At 43.2% G+C, this 23082-nt stretch overlaps 2 protein-coding genes across 15 annotated transcripts in view; one reads left to right on the forward strand and one right to left on the reverse strand.

The window, feature by feature from the left end:
• XYLB (xylulokinase) overlaps nt 1-11619 on the reverse strand; it is a 122858-nt gene extending 111239 nt beyond the window's left edge. For 6 of the 7 annotated variants that reach the window (XM_081834408.1, XM_081834404.1, XM_081834406.1 and 3 more), the window contains exons 1-5: nt 11489-11619; nt 7653-7735; nt 7065-7134; nt 1246-1326; nt 280-366 (exon numbers count right to left, since the gene is read on the reverse strand). In XM_081834408.1, coding sequence (XP_081690534.1) covers nt 280-366; nt 1246-1326; nt 7065-7134; nt 7653-7735; nt 11489-11542 — 375 coding nt within the window. In that variant the 5' untranslated portion in view covers nt 11543-11619. The remainder of the gene's footprint in view (nt 1-279; nt 367-1245; nt 1327-7064; nt 7135-7652; nt 7736-11488) is intronic. The other variant, XM_081834407.1, reaches the window with a different exon arrangement.
• Nucleotides 11137-22304, forward strand: LOC309326038 (uncharacterized protein C9orf152). Of its 8 annotated transcripts, none has more exons than XM_081834564.1 (5): nt 11137-11237; nt 14105-14221; nt 14887-14985; nt 16921-17089; nt 21648-22304. In XM_081834564.1, exons 4-5 carry the CDS (start codon nt 16933-16935, stop codon nt 22190-22192), a joined length of 702 nt encoding a protein of 233 aa, XP_081690690.1. In that variant the 5' UTR covers nt 11137-11237; nt 14105-14221; nt 14887-14985; nt 16921-16932; the 3' UTR covers nt 22193-22304. The 8 variants fall into 8 exon arrangements, with proteins under 8 accessions (XP_081690690.1, XP_081690687.1, XP_081690689.1 ...); XM_081834561.1 differs by having other exon boundaries at nt 11194-11304; XM_081834563.1 differs by lacking the exon at nt 11137-11237 and adding an exon at nt 11562-11679.
• Nucleotides 22305-23082: the final 778 nt, after the last annotated feature.

Raw genomic sequence — 23082 nt, forward strand, 5'->3', positions numbered from 1 at the left:
TGGGTGGCGCTGTGGGTTAAATCACAGAGCCTAGGACTTGCCAATCAGAAGGTCGGCAGTTCGAATCCCCGAGACGGGGTGAGCTCCCGTTGCTTGGTCCCTGCTCCTGCCAACCTAGCAGTTGGTAAGCACATCAAAGTGCAAGTAGATAAATAGGTACCGCTCTGGCGGGAAGGTAAATGGTGTTTCCATGCGCTGCTCTGGTTTGCCAGAAGCGGCTTAGTCATGCTGTATACCGGTTCCCTTAAACATCCTTCCAAACTCCTAAGATTAAGTTACCTTCAGGGACTGATGCAAAGGAAGATCAGGCGATAGGTTCTGTAAAACAGAGTTTGCACCTTCTTTCCAGTAGACGCTTCCATGTTGCTGTTAAGAGAGCAAAAGCATAAAATAAAAGCAGAGTGGCAAGTTAAGATTCATAGCTAGATTTCCACCAAATTTAAAATACACTTGCATGCTATTAGAACATCAGTAATGGTGCCTTTTGGACACGGGTGGCGCTGTGGGTTAAACCACAGAGCCTAGGACTTGCCGATCAGAAGGTCAACGGTTCGAATCCCCGCGACGGGGTGAGCTCCCGTTGCTCGGTCCCTGCTCCTGCCAACCTAGCAGTTCGAAAGCACGTCAAAGTGCAAGTAGATAAATAGGTACTGCTCCTGCGGGAAGGTAAACGGCGTTTCCGTGCGCTGCTCTGGTTCGCCAGAAGCAGCTTAGTCATGCTGGCCACATGACCCGGAAGCTGTACGCCGGCTCCCTCGGCCAATAAAGCGAGATGAGCACCACAACCCCAGTCGGCCACAACTGGACCTAATGGTCAGGGGTCCCCTTACCTTTAATGGTGCCTTTTAAGTTTGAAGTTTGAAGGCAAGGCCATTTTCTTTATCACAAATCATGCCAGTAACGGAGGCTCACCAATGGCAGGGGAACACTCCTAGATTGCTCCCGTTCTGCCTTCTAAACCTCCTTGCTCAAACTCCAGTTCTCCACAGGCCTCAATGGTCAGTGCAAGGGCTCCTGGAATTCCACTTGCAATGGTTCATGGGATTGCTAGGTGCTGTTTTCACACCTTTTTGCCCTTTCTGGGCTCTTTCTGGGCTGTTTTTGCAATTCTTAAAGTCACTTCTGGGTTTGGTGCGATGCATGTGTGTGAGGTAGCATGTCAATTGGCTGTTGCCTGCGCATGCAACCCAGAATAAAGGTTCTACCACTCTCTCTCACACACTCACCCCTATACTTTTAACTGACCTGCCCAGCTCCAGACAAAGCTTTCACTCCAGAGAAGTTAAATCCAGAAGACTTCATCTTTTCCAAGATCATATCCAGGGCCTAGAAGAACAAACATGATCAAGACTGACTGCTGCACTCCAGGAAATTATGAATCCCAACAGGCTTCAGAATTAAATAGGTAGATTCCTGTCATCAGTGACAGAAAAGGAAAATGGAAGAATTGGATAATCAGTAGAAGGTCTCTCGAGAAACTGAAATGATTAGCATGCTGAATAAAAGCATTTTTCAGATGAAGAGAGGGGGGAAACCTTCAAACAAGTTTAGTACATATGCTAATCTTCAGGGCCAAACTAAACATCACAAATACAACCTTCAGATGAATAAATCTTCATCTATTAATTTCAGTCAATTAACAGTGCAATCTTAACCAGATATACTCAGATGTAAGTTATATTTAATTCAATGGGGCTTACTGCCAGGGAAGTGGGGTTAGGATTCCAGCACAATCTATTAAACTTGAATGCAAAAAAACAAACAAGCCAGCAGTTCTGAAACAAAAAGCACATGTTCTTTGTTTCTAAGATGATTCATTCTTGCTTTGTAGCAGGCATCATCTTATAAGAAGCATCCCTCCAATCTCTCACAGCCAGGAAGCCTCTTCCATAATTGAAAAACTGCAAACACTAAATACTTGAATTAAAAATTGTGCAGAAATAGAGATTTAAGCCTGCTGTCCTTTTTCCAGTTGAAAGGGTTAGAGTAATAAATCAAAAGCCATTGAATAAATTAAATATTTCCATCTTAATTACCATGAATCTGCATGTAACATTACTGTAATCCAACAATTTATTCTCTTTTGCAAATGCCTTTGGGAGGTGGCAATTTGCAGCAGAGGAAGAGGCATGAAGGGAAATACCACATGTTTCCCAACCTGACTGTTTCAACTACAATTTCCAACCATCAGCAGCTACTTGGGGTTTTCAGACCAGCATATGCCACGCAGACATAGATCTGGGATTCTTTAGCTGGAAAAGTAGAGTTTCTATGGGAAATGAAGAGTTAAGCACTCCTCCCTTACCAACCTTACACATTTCTTATTTTTCTCTCCACATAAAGCACACCAAAATATCATAGAATCGGAAGGAACCATGAGGGTCATGCCATCCAACCCCTTGCCCTTGCAACACAGGAAACTTTTGCCCAACATGGGGCTTGAAATCACAACCCTGAGATTAAGAGTCTAGTGCTCTACCAACTGAGCTATCCAACCTTGCTCAACTTTGAGGTGACAAATAGGCCTTGAATCTTATGGGAAACGTGCCGCAGAACAATATCATGCCAGCACAACCCTTGAAAGCAGGCACATGCTGGGAAAGTGGCCATACTAACATCTGGGCAGTTCTGCTGTGCAGATTTGCATGGCACATGGCTGACGTTCAACCATCTGCTGGACTAAGCTGAGCGCAGCCAGTGTGAAAACGGCAAAATAGATTTGCACCAGCAGAAAGGCAGAGCCTAAAAGGAAATTTATGCATTTCTTTATCAATTTCTTTTATATATATATATAAATTTTATTAAAGTTTATCATACCAACACAATACAATAATACAAACAAACAAGAAAAACAGAAAAAATAAAGAAAAAATAAAGAAAGAAAAAAAAACATGTATAATTTCCGTGCCTTTTCTTCTAACTTACTTCCCCGACTTCCCCATACCTCCCCTCTCTGTATTCCAATTTCTATTTTATTGCTTCAACAAATCCTTACCCTTAATTTTAATTTAATTTTTAACCTTTCTTTTCTTTTTACATATCCATTACCGCTGAAAACCCCATAATTTCTGAATCAATGTCATTCTAACATTCATTAATTTTGCAATGTTTCTTAAGATAGTCCTTAAATTTCTTCCAATCTTCTTCCGCTGTCTCTCTCCCCTGGTCTCGGATTCTGCCGGTCATTTCTGCCAGTCCCACATTTCTTTATCAATTTCAGAAAAGTGTATGTTCTTCATTCTCAGATGTCTGTTTCTCAGAAGAACAAGAAAGAACCCTCAACACAAGGTGAGAACGCTTATCATTGTAGCGTGTTGACAATGTGCTTATAGCAGCTGCACACTGTAAACTAAGCAAGCAGCTTCTTGGTTTTTCAGTAGGCCAAGATCTGCGGATGCACCTCTGAGGGGGGGAATTTCAGGCCCAGGAACTGAAGGACATCTTCCCAGCCTTCTCTAGCCACCCCTCAAGGCTCTCCCCAGGCCATCCCACCAACACCCCAAGCCACACCTCTCACCTGCTTGTGGTTGGTTGGAAGGTATGCTTGAACTGTGATTATGCCTCTTGGTTCTCTGGATTGAGAACTGTGTATGCACATGTGTGTGTAGGAACCTCTGAGTTTTGCATGGCTTATGTTTCGAGGCACTATGCACATCAGCGAAATCACGTATAGTTGAATCCCATTTAAAAAGCCTGCAAACACCCAGTTCCACCCCTGTTCCACCCTTTGAGTGATGCTTCAGTGAGCTCTTTAAGATGTTTCCAGGTTACTTGTGGGTTTGGTGCGATGCGTGCATACATGGTTGCGCACCTATCGAACACATGTAAATGGCGGGCTGCCTGTATTTCTTTTTCATTACAGTGGTACCTTGGGTTACATATGCTTCAGGTTACATACGCTTCAGGTTACAGACTCCGCTAACCCAGAAATAGTACTTCAGGTAAAGAACTTTGCTTCAGGATAAGAACAGAAATTGTGCTCCAGCGACACGGCAGCAGCGGGAGGCCCCATTAGCTAAAGTGGTGCTTAAGTGGTGCTGTTAAGAACAGTTTCAGGTTAAGAACAGACCTCCAGAACAAATTAAGTACTTAACCCGAGGTACCACTGTATAAGATTTTATTTTTGAGAGGGAGTCCTGGGTGTGATTAATAGGATTTCCTGTTTTACTGAGCCTGCTCCTATGCCTTTGATAGAAGACAAATTGATCAGGAGTAGCCATTCCTGGGACAGTGATGGGAATAGCTTTACCTCAGCTTCTGCATCTTCAGCCCCACCCCTCAATTAGCAAAGTATCAGAAATAAAGCAGACAGAATCCAGAGAGGAAAGAAAATCCTGAAAACACTCTGCTGAAACGGAATTAAAACTGTAATTTGAGGAGAAAGTTTTTTTGTCATTCTTATTTAAGGCCTTGTACATAACAGGGAGACATTCAACCAAACAGACAGAGGAGAAGGTTCCTTCAGAACTACACAGCCAGTCAGAGTGCATGTTACCTTCATGAACATCATGCCACTCTGCCCAGTTGCTAAGCAACATCTCCATTCCCCACCATGGTTAGATGACCCTTAACACTAACAGAGGTAACCCATATGAAATGATGATCCCTGCTGTTACTCAGATGGGAGCAGACAGATTTGACTAGCAGTTAGAATTATCTGTATCATCCATATCCTCTGTTAGGTGGCTCCAGTTCACGTGTAAGCCCCCACCCTACCCATGGTTAAGCCATGGTTTGGCTAAGCAGTACATCCAAACTCGGACTCAGACAAACCTCAGTTACAGCTCCAGACAAATCACGAGCCATGGTTTGGACATAACAATAAGCCAAACCATGGCTTCACCATGGGTAGCACAGCAGTGGCAGTTTAGTTTCTCCATACTAAGAAGTCCCAAATGGTGCAACCTTTCTTCATCAAGGAGTTGCTCCACCCCCTTGATTGTTTTGGTTGCCCTTTCCTGAGTCTTTTGCAACTCTACAATATACTTTCTGAGGTGAGGCAACCAGAACTGTACACACTACGGTACATTTCACTTGTCAGTTGGCTTTATTTCCAGGGGGGAAAATAATGTATCTAGGGATGGGGTATAAGAGCTAAAATGGCCACTCAAAAACCTCCAATCTTCGACAAACAAGAAAAAAAGCAGAGCTGAACTGGTTACTCTTCAACAAAGAGATAAAAAGCAAGAAAGAGTAATGCAGCTTTCAAGTGGTTAAAGAGTGTAATTATGTCAAAACTCAGCTTAATCCCAAACAACGTCGACATCATTTAGAAATTAATGCATCTGTTATCACAAACAATGATACAAAATGTGACTACTTAAAGAAATGAAGAAAAAGAAGAAGAAACATGATCCAGGAAACTGCAGCGTCAAAAGGATCCTTAACAGCATTCCAAGTGAAATAGAAAACAAGCAAATTATAAATTGTCTGGCAAATGTAATGGTTTCTTGTGTAAAGTAATTTTAATAATGCTGAGCTAAGAAGCTGAATCATCTAATGACACAGACAGAGCCAAGCGACCAAATTTAGAAACAATGGCAGCTCCTAATTAAGAAGGGAAGGGATTTGCCCTTCCAAGTTACAGTCTCTGTACTAGGTAATCACTTTGCACTCCTGCTACTGAAGGATCTGGAGTGTGCGCAAAAGATTTTGGAAGTAAGCACAGGCCCTGCTCTCCTACCCAATGAGAGGGGCACACCATTACCCATTTGGGTTTCCTTTCCATGAACAACAATCTGTCCCTCACCCGGTCCTGCTGAGCTTGTGATCCCCAAGACTGAGCAAAGACCAGCAGCAACTTCTTGTGACCTGATAGAAATGCTTGAGGAGACTGTATTTTGTCGTTCCCGGAAAGCAGCAAAACTAGAAAGTTTATCAAGGTCCACATGGGCTACCATACATGGCTGCTGGGCTGCATTCAGTTTGGTAGGACATCTATGAGGATACCTGAACAGCAACTATGTTTAGCATTAGCCCAGAACCACATGGCAAGCACTTGCAAGAATATGGCAAGTACCGTATTTTTCGCCCTATAGGACACACTTTTTCCCCTCCAAAAATGAAGGGGAAATGTGTGTGCATCCTATGGGGTGAATGCAGGCTTTCGCTGAAGCCTGGAGAGTGAGAGGGGTCAGTGCGCACCGACCCCTCTCACTCTCCAGGCTTCACGCAGCTCTCCGCAAGCCGTGGGAGCCCACGTCGGGCTCCCACGGCTTGCTGAGAGTTGCCTGCATGCTGAAGCCTGGGCGCGCTGAGCTCAGCGCACCCAGGCTTCGCGCAGCTCTCTGCAAGGCGCGGGAGCCCGGCACTGGGCTCCCGCAGCTTGCGGAGAGTTGCCTGTTCTGGGGGCTGGGGTCAGGGGACAGGGGTCAGGGGTCAGGGGAAGCTCGGGCTTCCCCCACCCCAGCCCCGCGCCGGGGGGGGGGGAAATAATTTTTCCCCCTTTATTTCCCCCCCCCCAAAAAAAACTAGGTGCGCCTTATGGGACGGTGCGTCCTATAGGGCGAAAAATACGGTATTTCTAGAAGCAAAAAGCTGTCACAGCAGAAAACCACCTTTACACCACAAGGCCACTGGCTAATACTGGTTTGATTCCCATCTCTAGTATGTACTAGTAGAGATGTAGCAGATCAGCAGAGAACCATCATACTGTAAGATTCAGAAGTGCAGTAAATATATTTCCAAAACCTTTTGAGCCCCATGCAGCGGCTCTTACAATTTACTCAAGACCACCAAATGCACTTCATTGCTGAGTAACAACCTGAACCCGGATATTCTAAGTGAAAAATGAATTATGTCATCCGCAGGACAGAATAGAGTCAACCATAGTTAGAGGTAATTCTAGATCATTGCATCTTCCTTGTTGGCACAGAGATTTTGTTAGGCCTCTATTGACATAAACCTAAGCAAACAGGCAACGTGTCATTTTGAAAAAGGTAATCATATAGGGCAAAAGACAGGAGGGCAAATGGGGAGAAGGGAGAGGATTGGAGACAATTGCAGGAACCTACTGGCCTTCCTCTCCAGACACCGGCGACATTACTCAAGCATCAAACACTTACCTTCACCCACATTAATACAGGAGAAGTCACGGTCAGTCTGTCACTGTGAACATGGACACCACCTTGAGTGCTGCAGGAAAAACAATGCCTAGGTGAATAAAACTACCGTAATTCATTATTTCACTTTGCATTTCCCCAAATAACACACAAGTACAGTGGTACCTTGGGTTACATACGCTTCAAATTACAGACTCTGCTAACCCAGAAATAGTGCTTCAGGTTAAGCACTTTGCTTCAGGATGAGAACAGAAATTGTGCTCTGGCGGTGCAGCAGCAGCAGGAGGCCCCATTAGCTAAAGTGGTGCTTCAGGTTAAGAACAGTTTCAGGTTAAGTACGGACCTCCGGAATGAATTAAGTACTTAACCCGAGGTACCACTGTACTCTCTTGTACACAGCTAGGACAGTTACCCTTAAAAAGAATGCAAAACCAAAACCAAACATAGTGCAGTGTTACTAAAGGAATGCTTTTAATCACCACATTCTATGATCCTTGAACAGGATCTGCCCAAGCGCAAGTACTCCAGATGTAGGGAATTTTAATGCCAACGCAGGTTTAGACCAAATTAAGCACAAGTGACAAAACATACCCAAATTCTGAAAGATCTTTGTCAAAATTGACACTGTCCTCATGGATGACTCGCAGTTGTTCATCTACAGCAATTACTTTCAGCTGGAGAAAAGAAAATGTTGCTGCTGCTGTTATTTATTTCATTAGGATTTGCTTCCTATGAAGCATCTCAAAGTACTGTATAATAAAAACATGTATAAAACAATTGTATATAGAAACGGTTAAACAATCATTTATACAAGAAGTAAAAACAATTACATATGCAAAAAAACCAGTAAAAACAAATACATAGATATAACAACAATTTCAAATGCAATACTGTTCAAATGCAATACCTTCAGGTATCTTCCAAATAGTGGCGTGCCTTCTAGAATTAATTATATCCATTGGTGTCATTGATTCTAAAATGCATGCCTCCATTTGGAAGAATCAATAATTTCTGTGTGATCAGTCACCTAAAATAGCAAGTAGCTAGTTCATTTTGCACTTCATCCCATCTCCAGAAACTGATGATCCTTGATTAGTGCTCCACTTCCTGGGAGCAAATTAGAGTTTCACTAAGGAAGTACTGAAATTCCCATGATTAGTTCAGAAAAATGCTTCGTGTTTTCCCATGAGTGCCCCTGCCCTTCTTCCTTCACCATTGGCCCCTTCTTTCTTTTCACTATTGCTTTTTACAATCTTGTTTTTGTACAGATCTTCACATTCATAAAAACCTCACTTCTACTCATCCTGTCAATTTATTGGAGAGGTGGAATGGAAGGAAAAAGATTGCTTCAGTTCTGACCCTACATCACCTTAGCTCAGCCTTCCCAAAGCTGGTGCCCTCAACGTATTTTGGATTTCAGCTCCCATCAAGCTGTTTGTAGTCCAAAACATCTGGAGAGCACCAGGTTGGCAAAGACTGTTTACTTTATGGTACTTATAACTGCATTTCTATGCCACTTCTATCTGGAGTCACAGCTGTTCCATAAAGAAGGCTGATCGCCGAAGAATTGATGCTTTTGAATTATGCTGCTGGAGGAGACTCTTGAGAGTCTCACGGACTGCAAGAAGATCAAACCTCTCCATTCTGAAGGAAATCAGCCCTGGGTGCTCACTGGAAGGACAGATCCTGAAGCTGAGGCTCCAATACTTTGGCCACCTCATGAGAAGAGAAGACTCCCTAGAGAAGACCCTGATGTTGGGAAAGATTGAGGGCACAAGGAGAAGGGGACGACAGAGGACGAGGTGGTTGGACAGTGTTCTTGAAGCTACCAACATGAGTTTGACCAAACTGCAGGAGGCAGTGGAAGACAAATGCCACCTTTACTCCAAAGAGCTCAAGGTGGCATATATGATCTCCCCTATTTTATCATCACAACAACCCTGTGAGGTAGCTTAGGTTGCATGATTAGCCAAAGTCACCAAGTGAGCTTCATAGCTGAGTGGGGATTTGAACCCTCGTCTCCCAAGTCCTGACGTGGGTGGCGCTGTGGGTTAAACCACAGAGCCTAGGACTTGCAGATCAGAAGGTTGGTGGTTCGAAGGTCGACGGTTCGAATCCCCGCGACGGGTTGAGCTCCCGTTGCTCGGTCCCTGCTCCTGCCAACCTTGCAGTTCAAAAAAAGCACATCAAAGTGCAAGTAGATAAATAGGTACCACTCCGGCGGGAAGGTAAACGGCGTTTCCGTGCCCTGCTCTGGTTCACCAGAAACGGCTTAGTCATACTGGCCACATGACCCGGAAGCTGTATGCTGGCTCCCTCAGCCTGTAAAGCGAGATGAGCGCCGCAACCCCAGAGTCGGTCACGACTGGACCTAATGGTCAGGAGTCCCTTTACCTTTACCTTTACCTCCCAAGTCCTAGTGTCTAACCACTAAACCATGCTGGTTCTCTGTTGACGGCATCTTGAATGAATTAGCAATTACTGCTTTGCACCAGCAAGCTGTCCTTATTTCTAACCATTGGGCTCCTGCCGTCTGCACCTACCACCCCTTGAAAGGAACTAAGACCCTTCTTTCTCACTTGCTATTTATGATCTTTAGAGAGAAAGGAGTATTTAAATGTTTTCTAAAAAGTGTAACGGCAGTGTCCAAATGAAAATGCTATCTAGTAACATGAACTTCTCCCACTTCATCAGTTTGGTTGGGGCTATAGGAAAGTTACAGTATTTTTTTAAACAAAAATCTGCAGGTAATGACTAACTAAACTTCGTAGGTTAACCTTTGATTTCTCATTCAAATATGCTGGACCTCAGGAAGTGCAAGTAGACTTTTATTCCAGGTACAATTGCTGAAGCCTGCGCTAAGGGGCTGAATTTCTCCAGTTTGCCAAAGGATTTTATCAGAACTGTGAGATGTAGTGCCACATCATAAAAACCAAGGGAGAAGGAAGGGGGGGAAGCATTGTGAATTTGAAACTCAACAGTTCTAGAAAGACCTATCTTCCACAGCTCAGCTGCAAAAAGGCAAAAGGTGAAATCCATTGGCAAGTTTTCCTAAGGAAAACTCCTATTCATTTAAGAATAGCTCCTATTCATTTAAGAATATTCTAAGAGTCTGGCTGCTAGATTAGGCCAAAGTCCATGGGCATAGCCGGGGATGGGGGCACCTGCCCCCCCCCCCAATCCATCAATTCAAAATCAGTACAAATCTGAAGTTCTGCCCCCCCCCCCAAAAAAAAACCTACCCCCCAAAAAAATCCTGGCTACGCCCATCCTGTTCTCACAGTGGCCAACCTGTTGCTGCAATGGGAAGTCCAAAAGCAGCACCTGAGTGCAACAACGCTCTCCCCACCCGATTCCCAGCACTTCAGCAAGAGAACGTGCAAAGCATGAATGTATCAAGCACACGTTTGCAAAAATCTCTGTGCCTGGGCTGGCTGTAACTTCCTGCTTCAAGGGTACACTCAGCCTTGCCTCTATGTAATGTGTGAAAAGTCCCTCAGATCCAGAATTTAAAGCAAACATGACTTTATTTGATGTTGTTGTGCATACTTGCAGAGGGGCGGTTGCATGCTGGCAAATCTTAACACTCGCCAACACTTAAAATCTTCAGTCATTATTATTATTCCATGCCTTCATCCAAGGATCACAGGGTGGTTCACCATATAAAACCAGTCATCCTCACATGCTGGTTTGGTTGTAAACATAGCTCTCAACTTTTCCCTTTTCTTGCGAGGAATCCTATTCGGAATAAGGGAATTTCCCTTTTAAAAAGGGAAACGTTGACAGCTATGGTTGTAAGACGCTCTAGGCTGCCTAGGGCAAAACAAAGTGACATAATACTAATACTAATACTAATACTAATACTAATACTAATACTAATACTAATACTAATACTAATACTAATAGTGCTGCCTGCTTGGCTCTATACCAGGGTTTCCCAAACTTGGACCTCCATCTGCTTTCGGACTACAATTCCCATCATTCCTGACCGCTGGTCCTGCCAGCTAGGCATGATGGGAGTTGTAGTCCAAAAGCCACTGGAGACCCCCGTTTGCGAAACACTGACCTAGAGGCGGGGAACGAACCATCGCCTCTGCCCATCCCATCAGAGAGGCTCCCGGGGGCTTCCTCTGTGCCCGAGTCCTGCGATGACGACAGGAGATTTCCTCAGAGCATGTGCAGAGCGCCTGCTTCCTTTTCCCCCCTCCCCCGCCCCCCTCCTGACTCGAACCAGGCCCCCGAGGTGGGGCTGGAGAGGGGACGAGAGGAAACTTTTCCCGCGCCGCCGTCCCTGAGGCGACTCAGGAACGCGAAGCGAGGGAGGGCGGAGAGGGAGGCTCTGCTTTCTCCGCGGCCCCAGCCTCCGGCTCCGCCTCCTCCGCCGCGTCCATTTTTATTTATTTTTATTTTTTATTTGCCACGGGTACCTGCTGGGTGCTGAAGTCCCATCCCAAGTAGCTGGGCTCGGCAGGAGCAGCCATGGCGGCCTGAGGCGAGTGGGCCTCGCCGTCGTCTTCGCTTGGCGGGAAGCAGGCCCGGCGCCCGCTTTTTTGCCTCAGCGCCGCCTCACAGAAACGGCTCGCCCGGCCTCTCTCCTGTGCCCAAGCGCCGGGCCCTGGTAGTTATTAACCCGGCCGCCCTGTGGCCCCTTCGGGGGCGGTGAAGGAGGATCCGCCTCTCGCTCGCCCAGGCCCGGGGGTCGAAGCGGCGTTTTGGTGGCCTCGTTGCCCGGTGGGAGAGCGGCCTCTTCTCGGCGGCTGTTTTCCTCAGGTTTCTCGGCACTTCAATCCCCACACTTCTTAATATACAAATCACACAGCAAATAAATGGTGTCGGTCAGGGCACTTAAGAGGAAATAATAATAATAATAATAATAATAATAATAATAATAATAATAATAATAATAATAATAATAATAATAATATACCTCGCCCTCCCCAGCCAAGACCGGGAAATGAGATTAAACACTATGGTCTCGTTCAGATTAACAGTAAAACAGTTAGTTTGGAAAGGAAAGGAAAGGGGAAAACGCAAGGTTAAAAACAAAAGCCTAGCATATCGTCACAAGAGGCTGACCCCAAAAAGGGGGCTGGTGGCTGGCAATGGCTTGGCTGCTGGAATTCAGATTCAAAAGAAGGGATTTCCATCCTCAAAAATAATGGATCTTGGTTGTTGTGTAACCAGCAAAACTTTGGCCTCAGTTTCAATATATCAATATGCTGCCATGCCTCACTCATAACGGCTAACGACGACAAGGATTTTTTTACTAAAAAAATAACAATTTGTGTTTAAAAGGGCAGATGGAAACCAAGCTAGTCATTTCAAAAGAATTTAAGACTTATTTGTTAAAAAAAAGAATTAAATGAACCAACTTTAATTTTTTTAATGTACAGTAGAATAAATCACATTACATTGAAAGAGTAAGATTTTCTTACTCGAACAGTGTTCAAAGTATGGTCACACCAAAGATTTTCACAACACCATTATACAGAACTGGCAGTTTTGTTGTAAGCCAAAAATAGCTTATCTCCTGAGTTTAAGCCAATAAAAACTCAGAAATGTGAGGAGTTAGGAGCCCAACATTGTTTATTGCAAAGCAATAGGTTACAGTCGGATCGTTCTGCAAAACTGCAACCATGCCCGGTGGTTCAGGCAGTGGTATTTATAAAGTTTCAAACAAAGCATTTCAATTTTCACCAATCATACATCATTACCTTATTTCATGTTTAATACACATGCGCAATAAGCACTGGCAATTTTGCTGATTCAGTGTTGATTCCCCACCGTGTTTTGTTACATTGTGTTATTATGCATGTTGGAAACCTGTGTTACATGTAGCCATTTGCACCATGTAGTAATTTATGTTCTAGCTTTCAGCTTTATATTTGTGATTCACATATTGGCTGTATTTCTGCCCCAACTGGGGGCAGCTACTTGCAAAATCATCAGTTTCACAAAGCAACAGGTTACCATAACTTCTCTATTAGAAATGCACTCAAGGATTTCCAGGGGTCCACATTATCACATTTATTGTGGCCTTTTCAGTCCCTTTCCTAATTATCTCTAGCAAGGACTTCACAGTTGCCTCCTACTGCGTCAACATATTAATTGAGATATTCCCCCACAAACTCAAGATCTCTTTCCTGGTCAGTTACCAACAGGCCTAAGCCAGGTTTTGAGACCCTCTTAGCCATTTAAAAAAAAAAGACAAATGCATGGAAAGAGAAAAAGGTGCCCCCCACAAAAGAAAATTGAGTTGTTTGTTTCTATAATCAGCTGGTCTATGAGCACATTGGTTATGGTCTAATCTTGTAGCATCACTTCTATTAATATTGGTGAAAGTTTTTAACTCTAATATGAAAAAAGGTTATTTGGTATTTGGTAAAAAAGTATTTTACCAAATACCTGCAGATCTAAGGAGAGAGTGTGGGTCATGTTTTGGTTTGATGCACATAAAAACAAGTTGCAAAACTTATTGAATGGCCCCAAATTAACAAGCATCTAAATCTGAGCCACTCTTTGAACCCGAGGCTCAAGCCAAATGGCAGTATGCATGCATAGCATGCAGAAAATAAACAAGAACAGCTTTTCCTCCTAACACTGAGCAGCTGGGCCAGACTGAGAGTAGCATAGTGAAAAGGTACCCAACAATGGATGTGTGAAGCCTGCTATTGTTTTGCTGTAGAAGTATTGCACTAAGTCTTGCAGGGCAGGCAGAAAGATAACACCCCCAAAGTTTGACCGCAGTGTCCTCCGTCTTAAAGAAAATAACTCAGCAGTTTTCTACTGTGAACATACCTAAAGCTAGCAATAGAGTAACAGTAGATTACCGGTAAGTAGGTCTTTTCATTTTGCACGTGAGCGTTATCAAACTCTGCTTGAAAATTAATGTTGACATTGATTAGAATAAAAAGCCCAATAAAAAGCCAGGCCTTTTTGCTTTGCTCTTCAATGGGCCATAATACAGAACAGCAGTTTCATATTCAGTACTTTTTTACTTAAATACCTGAATTAACACCTAATAAATTATTTTAATTTTATAGACAAAAGTTGACCACCTATGCTGAACTCAGAGCCAACCCTACTATTAGGCAGAGTGGAGGATATTATCCAATCACTGGTGATGAAATAAGATTCAGCTGGCATACTGCTTGGTTTCTGTAAGTGGAATGAGGGGAGATTTGCCTCAGGCAGCAAAATGTCTTGGGGAAGCCATGGCTGTGCCCTGTTTAAATGTGCCATCCTTTGCTTTCCTGTTCCTAAAGATAGCATAGTCAGGGCTGGGTAACAATGACACACAGGCTGCATATACATTCCCCCCCCCCAAAAAAAATAATAATTATGGGCACTGTAGTTTGTTAAGCAATGCTAGGAATTGTAACTCAGTTAAGTGGTGAGCTACATTGCCCAGAACCTTTGAGGGCGGAAATGTGCTTCAAATGTGTTTTAAAGATATCTGTACACAGTCACAGTCCAAAATAATATTAATATTAACAAAAGCAGGTATTACCCCTATGGAGGTTATCCAGAAGGTACATCTCTCTTTTGTACTGTTCACACATTTCAGAACAGGAGTGCATATTGCTGACTCCCATGCACCTTCACAGAGGTTCACATTCAGTAAAGGCACACAGGGATATCAAAGTTTCTGCTGGTTTTGCCTTCTACAATACAAATAGTCTTTAGTGGACAGGGGCACCTTGGAGAGGGAATGAGCAGGACCAGCTGCTGTATTGTTCAAAGAAACAGTTTGGGATGGGGAAAGTGTTCCACTTTAAGGACTATCCAGAAATGTTCCTTCTTCATTTGAATTATTTTATTGCAGCCACTCTGTACATTCAGAAGGACTATTTGGCAGAATCTCCCCTGGACTGTTCCATGTTTTGCACAGTCCTCACAGTGATCTACACTGAAGTTAAGTAGCGTTAAAGAATAAAATGTATTTGTTAAACTGTGAATATACTATTTATGTCGCCAAGATCCAAAAATGAAATGTCAGGCTTAAGGTCAAAACAACCACTTGGAATTACATAATTCTACACAGTGCTTTTTTTCTGGGAGCACTCAAGGATAGGCAGTACCGGCACCCTCCCAAGTGTTAAAAGTGTGCACTTACTGAATAACGCAGGTGGAGACTCTTTACAGTTCATCAAAATCAGCTTGTGAGATACTACTCAGATTAGACTTCTGATTTTTGCTGCATTCTACAAAAAGTGAAAAGGGCCCAATAGTCCTCCAGTGGCCTCAGGTAGGTATCCTCTAGCAGCCTGGCTATGCCCCAACCCTCCTATCTCCTTTGGTATTACTTTCCCCTGGAGGACTTTTTTATTAACTGCTTTCAACCTAGGACCAATCAGACTGCTGCATTCTGAATCCTATTGTTCTAGGACCAATCAGACTGCTGCCTTTTGGATCCTATTGTTCAGTACATAACACCCCTCCCCTCTAAGTTCCAGTCCTGCCTGGGAGGTCGCATTCATAGTCCTCAAGGTACGCCAGCGGCCTACGTGTGCGTTGCGGCCTGGGGTGTTCCCTGGTCCGGGGTTCAGGTTCTGGCTCGTGTTCCAAGGATGCTGGCTGTGATGGGGCTGTTTGGTCTGGTGCAACCTGCTCGCTCAGTCGTAGTTCTGGTTCTGGTGTCCTTTCGGCCTCACAGGTCCTCTCTGTATTTACTGATTCTGCCTCTCCTGCTTGCCCCTGCTGCTCTATGGGCCTCACTGCCCCACTGTTCCCTTGGGACTCCCTTGACCTGTCCTCCTCCTCCTGGTTTTCTCCCGGGAATCGTCGCCGTATCTGGTCGCAGTGGCGGCGCCAGCATTGCCCCCCATCTGTTAGCACCTCGTACGACACAGGGCCAGTGACCCTGGTGACTGTGGCAGGTACCCAATCAGACTGCTGCCTTTTGGATCCTATTGTTCAGTACATAACAATAACAGTGGATTTGATTCATGCACCTAATGTGGAACAATTATTTTTCCTGTGGAACATTTAAAAAAAACCCAACAACAACAAATCTTTGCTAAAGGGGATATAATTACAGGGGAGTTTCATCTAAAGACTTCATTCCATAGCCATACTCAACAACTGTTTTCAGAAGAAAACAGATGAGAGTAGAAAACAGATAGATGCATCATTCTATGGAATATTGATAGGGTGAAATTGGTACAAATCAGAAATCAATACCCCACAACAGAAATGTACAGTATTTGTGGACAATCGAGAAGCTGCGTATTACAATTTCCAATTCTATGCAACTCTATGTCCTTTACATTTTTTTATCTTAATATCTAGGAATAGGAGATGAATAAAATAATAATAGTTGGGGGGGGGAGCAGCAGCAAAATAGTTAGCACAGAGTTTACCACAATAATAATCAAATCTTATAAAATAAATATGGGAAAATTATATATAATCACAGCGAAAGTGACATGTTGCCAACATATAACTGTGTCGCTTTAAAATTAAAATTGCTACATCAACCAGCATCTTTTAGCCTTTTGTGTGCATTTGGCTGTATTAAATGAGGTTTTGTATTTCACTGTGGGTTTTGGCAAGGCTTCATATGTTTGGACTTAAGTCAACACCGGTTCCAGCTGAACAGTTCCTGTCATTAACTTTGCTTTCGGAGGTTCAGGACACACTGGATGTATTTGAAGCAAAGTTGATATTTCAGTTGATTGAAATCAGCAGCTCTGCACCAGGTACTGAAGGGAATCCAAGCAATGCAAGAAAGCCATTGCCTGGCTCGTGAGTGACTATTTCAGATGTTACCAACACCCTTTGCCTTTTGGCAAGCACAATGAAGGAAATGCTCTGCTTTTGCCTGATTTTGTCTTTCTTATGGGAACAGATGGTGAAGGCTTATAAATATATGGGTGGTATTTTCTTAGTGACTCATCTATCAAAGCAACGAGCCTCAGACTGTTCCGGGCAGCCAACCAAGATGGACGTAAGCATGCTTGAAGAGCAATACGACTGTCTAAAACAGAAGCAAAAACTGCAGACACACATTATTGTGTTTAAAACAGGTAAGTTTTAGACTTGGCTAAAACTTTAAAAATCAGGGGTCCACAAAAAGCCTTGAAAATGTTCATTGATTTTTACAATTGCACTAAGCTTATGCTCACATTTGAAAAGTTAAGTACAATGTCTTCATAAGAAATAGATCCGAGGTATCTTACAGATTAACATATGTATTGTGGCATACGCTGTACAGTCTGCTAATCTTTAAGGTGCCATAAGACTCTTACTGTGTTTGCTGTAACAGATGGACAGCCCAGTCCTATGCATGTTTACTCAGAAGCAAGCCCCACATTGTTAAATGAGACTTGCTTCCTGGTAAGCTTGCCTAGTTTACAGCCTTATTCATCTACTCCCTATGGGAATTGTTTTCACATTGTTATGCACAGTCATAATAGTTAGCAAAGCCAAACATTAACACTTCTTTCATGTTTGTGGGGGGGAAGAATATCTTTTAGATAAATGTGCTCTGTGATATACTTATTAAATGTGGGTCTTGTCATAGTACAAATTTCAGCTTCAGTCCACAAAGAAAGCCACACCTGGGTATTATCTTTACTAGAATCAGCTAAAATGCTAGAAAATAGCAAACTTTTATGCTCTCCAGAACTCTTGTTCAGGTAGGATGTTTAGCAAAAAAACGACAAAAGAGGAAAAGGGGCAAGGTGGGGGGAAGCTGAACATGATGAAGAGCCCCACTCTGAAACTGGTAAGTAAATTAGTCGGTATTAAGAGCAAAATACATTTCAGGTTGTACCAAGAGTTATTGGGAGAAAGAAACACCAATGGCTGTTCCCCCAGTTTCTTTAAACTATAGAAGGCAGTTGTTACTCTGATATGTCTCTAGTACTGAACATAAGAGATAATCTCACTGATACAGCAGGAGTGACTAACTTCTCTGGATTAGAGCTGTTTTGTATAGAGAATTGTTGTGTTAGTCCCAGAAAGTGAGAAAAGCAATGTAAGTAATTTCTTATGTTTTGTTAAATTAACTGAATCAGGTAAAATAATGGCCAAAAAAAGATGCTGATGTGGAAAAAAGTTTTGTAAGGATAATTTGAAACACAACTTGAGGGTAAACTCTTTTCAGGCTTACCTCCAAAGAAACATGGAAAATGGGATTAAACTTATTTTCGACCAACAGTGCTTGATCCAGTACAAAGTCACTAGGGGTTGTCTTGGGCAAGATAAAGTGACTAACAAATTTAATAAAAATTTAGTTTGCTTGCATGATGTTTCTTAGAACAAAATGTTAATTATATCGGATAGCATCTACATAAATGTTATCCATTCCTATCTACACAATACAACAGTATGTAACCATTTTAGGTTGCAATCCAGTGCATATTTTTGAGAGTTAGTCCTCTTAATGCAACAGGAACTTCTGAGTAAACATGCGTAGGGAGCATATAATTACTTTAAGAACCTAGCAGCCTGCTAAGATTCACCTTGAAATTTTACTGAATGTTACTGTGAAAGGCAATCATGTGAAAACAGTACACGTAGCTTTGCCAGGTCCTAGGTGGTAATATGTAACTAGGAGAAAACATGTTGCTCTGGATTACTGGTTATCAAATAATGTCACCGTGAACCTTCCTAACCAATTTGTTCAGGCCTCCTAGAATATAATGTTGGACAATTCCTTAGCCAAAGGAGAGAACTTCTCTTTGCAGGTCCTTCTACAGTATAATGTAAACATGCAGGTGAAAACCAGTTGCTTGGCAGGGAATAGGAAATGATGAGAAGCTAATCTGTGAGATTTTAGCCTTTCTGAAAGAACTTAATGGGTACAGGAATGGCAATGATGGCAACACAGAAAGGTAGGTCTTCACCAGCCACATTACCAACTGACTTGCAGACCACTCAGCTATCTATAGTGTCTTGCCAGGTTGTCGTTGCAGTTGCATCAGAAAAGTAGCAAAGTAAGTTTTTAACAGGAGGATAACAGGAAACACTGGAATGCATGGTTTTGCATCGTAATCATCTGGATTATCTAGGAAGGCCTGAATGAACCTATCTGTCAGTTGCAGAAAAAAACGGCTAGTGTGTGGAAGAGCCCTCACGAATGACAAAATTTGGGAATTCCTCTTTATTCGCAGGTATATCAATCCCTCAATGAAGAGCATAAGACACATTAAATCAGTGTGCCCATTCATCTTCTCCCTCTTTCTTTTTTTAAAAGCAGGTAATTTACTTTTCCAGCTTCTTCCTATTCCCCAACATGTCCCTATCAGGAAAAAAGGTCAGAAAATCTGTATTTTGATCAGGATTCTCATCAAAGGCAAAGGGGAGCACCTTGCAAAAAAACCAAAACCAAACATTTTGTTGCACTGAGAAGATGGTGCTCCACTCACATTTTTGAAAGTGTAACAATAGCCTACTTGGGTACAATGTGGTTATTGTACGCTGTGGCAGTTCGCCACCTTCCAATGGGATGATGCGTTCACTCACTTTGGAATTGGTCCCAGAAAATAAGATAGGCTTACCAAAATGTTCAGATTTATGTTGGCAAAAGATTGTGAAAAGGGTTTTTTAAAAAAAATAAAAAGAAGCACAAACAGAATAATTGATCTGAGGCATTTTCATGTGGGAACAATGTTTTACTTGAGAATTTAGCAATAATAAAAATTTCAAGGTAAATGGTTTTTGTGTATGTGCACCTTTCCTGCTCTTCCCTGTCCACCAAGATGCGAAAGTGGCAAAATTAGTCATAACATAAGATCACTATAAACAGGAGGCAGCAATCTGATGCCTCCTATGGTGGCTGTGAAAGACCTCAATAAATGTACAGTGGTACCTCGGGTTAAGTACTTAATTCATTCTGGAGGTCTGTTCTTAACCTGAAACTGATCTTAACCTGAAGCACCACTTTAGCTAATGGGGCCTCCTGCTGCTGCCACACCGCTGGAGCACAATTTCTGTTCTCAACCTGAAGCAAAGTTCTTAACCCGAGGTACTATTTCTGGGTTATCAGAGTCTGTAACCTGAAGCGTATGTAACCTGAAGCGTATGTAACTACCAGGATTGATGTATGATGTATGATGTAAGATACCAGGATTGAACATCTGTCCTCCCATCTGTTCAGAAGAGAGGAGAAGTCTCTCCTTCTAGATGTGGCAGCCATTTTGTGTTATGTCATGTCGCCGTGGCAGCCAGTTTGTGGCATGCACACTGGACCCCCAAAGTTGGTGAATCCTTCTATAAAACTTACTGTAGTTAAGTGTTTTGCAAAAAAAAAATAAAAATGTTGTTTGTCCAATTAAAATGGCACGGATTTTCTGGAATGTACTCCTTGCCACTACACAAATTTTCTATGGTATCCTTGATAAGTCACCTTGTTTCCATTCACTACTTAAGAGTTCTAGGAGGAAATATGAATACATATTGTTTGACCTAGATGAGGTCATGGACCCATGGGTTCAGCAGTCCAGCAGGCCAGATATCTATCTACCCCCTTATACCATAGGCCACCTTTGAGGTGAGGGTTTCTGATGGCACGATCACATCAAAGTTGACTCATGTGAGTGGGATTTGTTTTACCAGGAGGTTCCTTGCAGGAAATGACACGTGTGGCACTGTGGTATAAACCACTGAGCCTTGGGCTTGCCGATCGGAAGGTTGGTGGATCGAATCCCCATGACAGAGTGAGCTCCCGTTGTTTGGTCCCAGCTCCTGCCAACCTAGCAGTTCGAAAGCACGTCAAAGTGCAAGTAGATAAATAGGTACCACTCCAGCGGGAAGGTAAACGGCATTTCCGTGCACTGCTCTGGTTTCACCACATGACTCAGAAAAACTGTCTGCAGACAAACGTCGGCTACCTCAGCCAGTAAAGCGAGATGACCGCCGCAACCCCAGAGTCGTTCGCAACTGGACTTAACTGTCAGGGGTCCGTTACCTTTACCTTCTTGCAGGAAACAGGCTGGTAAAGGAGCATGCAGCAGCTCTATTTGAATGGCAATGTCCATCAATGAGAGGGACTAAAATGGTGGGGGGAAGAACCTCGATCCCTAGGTGTTGGCTCCTATGTCTATTGATGAGGGCTCTAGTTTTCTACTTACCAGTTGATGAGTAAGAGTCAAATCCTGCTGCTTCAATGGCACACCAGTTCCCCATGGGGAACTGATGGGCACAGCAACACAGAAGTGAATTCCACCCCAGCCATTGGCCGACATCACCCAGTGACTCTGGCTGAATGAGAGGCAGATGTGGTTTGGGGAAATGGCTTTGCAGGCCAGCATTGGCCCACACAAGCAGGAGGTTCTTCACATCTGACCTAAAGAGAAAACTAGCTAGCGGGACCTAACTTGCCCAATCTTGCATTTATTTTCTACACGTGATTCATTTGTGATTAGATTATGGTAAGGCAGCCAATCTTTCTGGGATGTGTTAAGATCGTTTATCAGATTGCAACAACAGATTTTTGTGGTTGCTGATCTGGAGTGAGGGGGAGTCTCTTGCTCCTTTCTACCTTGCTACCTTGCTCCTTTCTGCCCCAAATGTGAACAATCCCATCAAGCTTATACTACTTTGCCACTTGTAATATGCAAACATATATTTTCTTCACAGGTGAGAATGAGACAGTTCCAGGGGAATCGATGGTCAGCACTGTTTTAATTAACAAGAAAATGAGGAAAGCAAAAGCATTTAAAGAGTGTGCTCCTGTCAAAGAGGTTAGCCTTGAATTGCCCTGCAGTGAAAATATACAAGACAGTTCACCTTGGCGGATACATCTAGAGATTCACCGTCTTGCACATGGAGAACACCAGGAAGTTCCCTTGGGTGCTGTCCAAAAAAGCAATGAACAGGTTAGCGCTGACAGTGAAATACTGTCTCATAAGGAGAGAGTGATGACAAGCGAAGAATTATTAAAAGGAAGTGAACAATCTGCTGGAATACTCAGCGAACAGGAAAATTTGAGCCCTGCTGAAACGACAGACAGTTCTTATTCACATTTGACCTCAGTTACTTCACCAGCTTGGACACACGCTCAAATTTCAGTCTCAAAATTGGCACCGACATCTAGTAAGCTACCCTATTACCCTTTCCCTCAGAAGAAAACTCACAAGATCTCTGAAGCTGCAAGAAGACTTGGATTGTATGTTTCACAGTGAGAGCATCTCATTGAGGAAGGAAGCCAAGTCTTGCTATGCACAGAATACCCTACACAGAAGCAGCCGCATGTTCCTTCTGGTCACATGTGCAACTGTGATCGGATTTCAATACCTGTGGCAGTAGCCATGTACAGCCCATCTTACACAAGTGTTACCCTGAGTGAAAAAGGAAAAACTGCTCATATATAGGGGTGGGGCAGCTCAAGCTATTTTAAACGTTTGGCTAAAATATTCTTTTGCCCCCATCTCCTGGGCCAAAGGGCTTGTTCACATTTGGGTATTCTTTAGTTGTTAACCCACTCCCCGCACCTTTTGAATTAGATCAGAGTTGTCCACACATGCACATATTTGAATTTGTATCCAAAGAGCAACTTTGGTCTTCTCAGGGGGTTTTGAATTCATCCTAACTTCTCTGTTCTAAATAAAAGGGACTTTCACTCAACTCACTTCTGTGGAATGAGAGAAATGAAGGCTGTAGCCCAGGAAACAGCAGGACACAATATCTACCAACCTCAGATCTTAGTCTGGAGACTCTGAAATTCTCCTGCCTCTATCAGCCTCCACGATGTATAATGCTAACCCATGATTTGTTTTAAAAAAACAAGACTTTTCCCACAGATGGTCAAACAAACATGGCTTGTTTCTCCAAAGCTTGGTTCATTTTCCAGCTGCTCTTGCCTTGTACCCTTCCATGGGTTCAAATATGACACCATAGTTAAAGCAAGCCAAGGTTTGTCAGCCAACAACAAAGCACAACAGGAGACTGTGGTTTGCTGGCAAGAAACAAAAGTTAAACCACTGGACAGAGTTCAGGCAATCAAACAATGGTCTCGGCTTATTGGATTCAGCTGGCCCTGCAATGGGGGAGTTAACTGTGAACACTTTCTAAT

The sequence above is a fragment of the Podarcis erhardii genome (genome assembly GCF_964252035.2).
Source record: "Podarcis erhardii genome assembly, chromosome: 12".
Classification (NCBI taxonomy): Eukaryota; Metazoa; Chordata; class Lepidosauria; order Squamata; family Lacertidae; genus Podarcis; species Podarcis erhardii.